At 54.7% G+C, this 3,634-nt stretch overlaps 3 protein-coding genes across 3 annotated transcripts in view; 2 read left to right on the top strand and 1 right to left on the bottom strand.

Moving 5' to 3' along the window:
- The window catches only part of LOC112552084 (class II histocompatibility antigen, M alpha chain), a gene marked incomplete at its 5' end in the record, with an annotated part of 5,111 nt that extends 2,738 nt beyond the window's left edge, over window positions 1-2,373 (top strand). The window contains 3 exons of the mRNA XM_025216603.1: window positions 4-285; window positions 1,590-1,718; window positions 2,071-2,373. Coding sequence (XP_025072388.1) covers window positions 4-285; window positions 1,590-1,718; window positions 2,071-2,093 — 434 coding nt within the window. The remainder of the gene's footprint in view (window positions 1-3; window positions 286-1,589; window positions 1,719-2,070) is intronic.
- The window catches only part of LOC102381926 (H-2 class II histocompatibility antigen, E-S beta chain), a 603,463-nt gene that overhangs the window by 92,300 nt on the left and 507,529 nt on the right, over window positions 1-3,634 (bottom strand). The gene's annotated exons all lie outside the window — the stretch shown is intronic.
- Window positions 3,402-3,634, top strand: part of LOC112552083 (HLA class II histocompatibility antigen, DM beta chain-like) — a 2,147-nt gene continuing 1,914 nt past the window's right edge. Inside the window, exon 1 of the mRNA XM_025216601.1 lies at window positions 3,402-3,611. Within this exon, the coding sequence (XP_025072386.1) occupies window positions 3,563-3,611 (49 nt within the window). The 5' untranslated portion in view covers window positions 3,402-3,562. The remainder of the gene's footprint in view (window positions 3,612-3,634) is intronic.

Genomic DNA, 3,634 nt, shown 5'->3' with positions numbered 1-3,634 from the left:
CCTGCATCCCCATGGCCAACATCTTCACAGCGGAGCCACTGGAACTGGGCCGGCCCAACACGCTGATCTGCCAAGTGGGCAATATCTTCCCGGCCTCGGTGGCAGTGTCGTGGCAGCACAATGGGGTGCCAGTGACTCAGGGGGTCAACACCACACCCTACAACATCAATGAGGACCTGGCCTTAACAGTGTACTCGACACTGCCCTTCACACCGCACGAGGGCGACGTCTATGCCTGCAACATCACTCGACAGCGAGAGCGCTTCTCCACCCTCACCTACTGGGGTAAGGCTGGGGAAGATGGGGTGAGGACAGAGGGGCATGATATGATGACACCCCGCTTTGACTCCTGGTCTACCCTGACTATAAACCAACTGCCCTGGTTGTTTTCTATTCCATTGTTTTTATGCAGGCAGTCGTGGGGAGTTGATGACTTCACGGTTTATTATAAATTTCCCGATTCCTGCTAATCTCTTCACTCCACAGGCATTAACTTCCCTCTCCCCTTGATATTCTGCTATTCCAACCATCCAGTCATCTGCAGTGTGGCTGTCTGTTAGCCCTTGATGGCCATATCTCTCTTTCATCGCGCCCCCCAGCAGGCTGGTTTATACCTGTAGCTTAAATAGCCTTCACTCTGGTGTGTTCAGGTTAACTCAGGTGTAGACGTGACTTTCAGTGAAGTGCTGGGGGTGCTGTCTAGATGCTCAAGAAGGTAAGATTTTGTTTTAGGAACTTGAATACAGCACACATGTTCAAATGAAAACCAAAGAGAAACCAGCTATAAAGTTGTTACATGTTTTCAGGCACTAACTTGGTAGCTGGTTGGCTCTTTTTATAGCTCGATGGACATTTTCATGACATGATCATTATTTTTCGTGTGTGGCTGGTCTACATTTATTGCACAATTGACCAGTGAATTGCATGAGCATTATTTTGCCCATGTGACCAGTCTACATTTATTGTGCGATTGTCTATTCATTGCCTGATAATTACTTTGCATACATGGCCAGTCTAAATTTGTTATGCAATAGACCAATTAATTGTGCAGTCATTACTTTGCCCATGTGCCCGGTCTCACTTTGCACATGTGGCCGGTCTAAATTTAATGAGCGATTCACCAGTGATTTGAGTAATATATGTAACTCATGGCCGGGGCCCGAGAGACATGTATTGTACAGTCATGACTACAGCACTAAATGAGACAATATTTTGTGACCCTTTTGACTATTTTTTGCTCAGTTTGTTGTGGTTTGTTTTAAAGTTTAATGCAGAACTTAGTAAATTTGTGCACATTCCACTAGATACATTTGTTTTGGGTTTGATCTCAAACTGAATCCTCTAGCACTAGAGCCAGAGTCTATGAGTAACACTTCTGCTTTCTCTTCAACTGGAAAAAAACATGTGCTGAGTTATATCCCAGAGAAGCCAGGCTGGAAGGGACCTGCAGAGGTCACACCTAGTCCAACCCCCTGCCCGAAGCAGGACCAGCCCAGGAAGATGCCATCTGCACCCCAAAATCTTTCCACGTACAAAGACCATCCCCTGCCCCTATCCCTCCCCTGTCTCATCCAGCTTGTTCTCCCCAGTGCCCCAGGACCCCATCCCATCTAAGCTGCTGGAGACCTCTATCTGTTACACCGCGATCGCCCTGGGCATCGTCCTTTTCGTTGCAGGGGTTGTTCTCCTCGTCCTGTTCCGCCGGCTCCGCAGTCAAGGTGCCCCCTGTCCCCTGGGCTCTACCTCCCCCTGAGAGGGGTGGCAGGGAGGGGAATGAGGAATGGAGCCAAGATGCCTGGGCACCATCGCCAGCTCTGGGAGGAGATGGAGGGTAAAGCAGGGCTGGGAGCCAGGACACCTGGGTTCTCTCCCAGCTCTGGAAGGAGAGTGAAGTTTTGGGGGGGTTAGAGCAGGGAGGTGCTGGGAGTCAGTTCTTTCCCGAGAGGGGATTGGGGTCTGGTGGGTTGGACCCAAGGGCTCGGGAAGCCCGGACGCCTGGAGTCTCTCCCAGCTCTGGGAGGGGAGCGGGGGGTCCTCACCCCTGAATCTCTTTTGCCTCTTTTCCCTTAGATGAAGCTCAAAGCAGCTGGTAAGAACTGACCCAACCTGCTGTGAGAAGACCCAGATCCCCTCCACCCATCCTGACTCCCCACCTTTAGGACCTCTGGGCCAGCAGCGGGGAGTTCAGACTAGACACTTTTGTTGCCTGCTGTGGGAACCCAGCGATTGCTGAGGAGATGGTGGCTGTCCCTACCTCCTCAATGGGGACTGGGAGAAACCCCCCATCCCCTCCTGCCTGGCTGGGCTCACCTCCAGCCCCAGGACATCCGTGCCTTGTCTTGTCCCCGTGACAATAAAGGTCTATTTTCTGGAGCTCTGTGGGTCTTCTTCACCTGGGTGCTCCCCTCCCCCCCCAGACTCAGCCGCCCACCTTGGGGGATGTCTGGGCTTTGTGCCTGTTCTCTTCTCTCCCCCCACAGACTTAGCCGCCCACCTAGGGGGAAGTGCAGTCTGTGGTTACCAGCTCCCCTGGGTGTGGGGCACTGCTACACGGCAAACTAGGCAAAGGCCTGAACAACTCATGACTCAGAGGGGAGCAATAGCCCTGGTGCAGGTGGCCCTGGGAGGGGACAGGCTGCTATCCCAGCCCCTCCTTGCCACGACACCATCCCCCCATCACACCCAAGGGGAAGTGCGGGTGCTGCTTTCAGCAAGCTGGTTTCACCTCCACCCCTCCCCGGCCCCCCCGACATTGGGGGCCAGGAATGGGGAAGCTGCAGGGACCGTGATTTCAGCCTAGGGAAGTAAAGTGAAATCTAGAGTGGGGGAGGGTGGGAGAGATGGGGCCAAGGCCAGAGACACCTCCCCAGAGACCTGCCAGCCCACCTCCATCACTGGCCTGTGTCCCAGTTAGGGTCAGGAAGACACTGCAAGGATATGGGGGGAGGGGGGGAATTTTGTAAGTAAATTGCTTAATGATCCACTTTGCCTAATTGCAAAGGAGCTTGTCAAACCTGGAGTGGGGACGGGGAAGGGAGAGGGTAGAGCCTCCCTTGCTCTCCAGGAGTCCCAGGTCCCCACCATGACTTTGCCACTGACTCCCCCCCATGACCCGGTCAAATCCCTTAACAGACTGTCACAGGTGGGGTGGGGGGCTTCCTACCTGCCCTGGGAGGGGGGGGGCCTGCTGGGAAAATAGCCACCCCAGAGGCAGACCAGGCCCCCTGAGGACCCAGCTCTGGTGTCCTGGCAAGACCCCCAAGACCTCCTGCTATGTCCTAACGTCTGGCCCACACCTGTCCTGAGTCCATTTCCCTGTTGAGGCCTGGGCTTAGCCGGCTTTACCTGGTGACTGATGATGCCCTGGGCTGCACCTGCTGTCATTGGGTGCTGGGCTGGTGAGGAGTAAAGTCTGGGGTGGGGGCATTGGGAGACACCAGGACAGGCAGACAGACAGACACAGGAACAGAGGCAGGGATCCCGCTGAGGAGGTTGCTGCAGAGGAGGGGATCTCGGGGGGATTGCACCCTGAAGAGCCTGGGATCTCTCCCCCCAAGCCAGGATGCAGGTGCTGTGGCTACTGCTGGCAGGGCTGAGCTGCCACGGAGCAGGGGAGAGGCAAAAGACATACAGC

The sequence above is a fragment of the Alligator sinensis genome, unplaced genomic scaffold (assembly GCF_000455745.1).
Source record: "Alligator sinensis unplaced genomic scaffold, ASM45574v1 scaffold1303_1, whole genome shotgun sequence".
NCBI classification, from domain to species: domain Eukaryota; kingdom Metazoa; phylum Chordata; order Crocodylia; family Alligatoridae; genus Alligator; species Alligator sinensis.
Note: the sequence above shows the minus strand (reverse complement) of the source record. Positions and strands in the feature narration are given on the sequence as shown.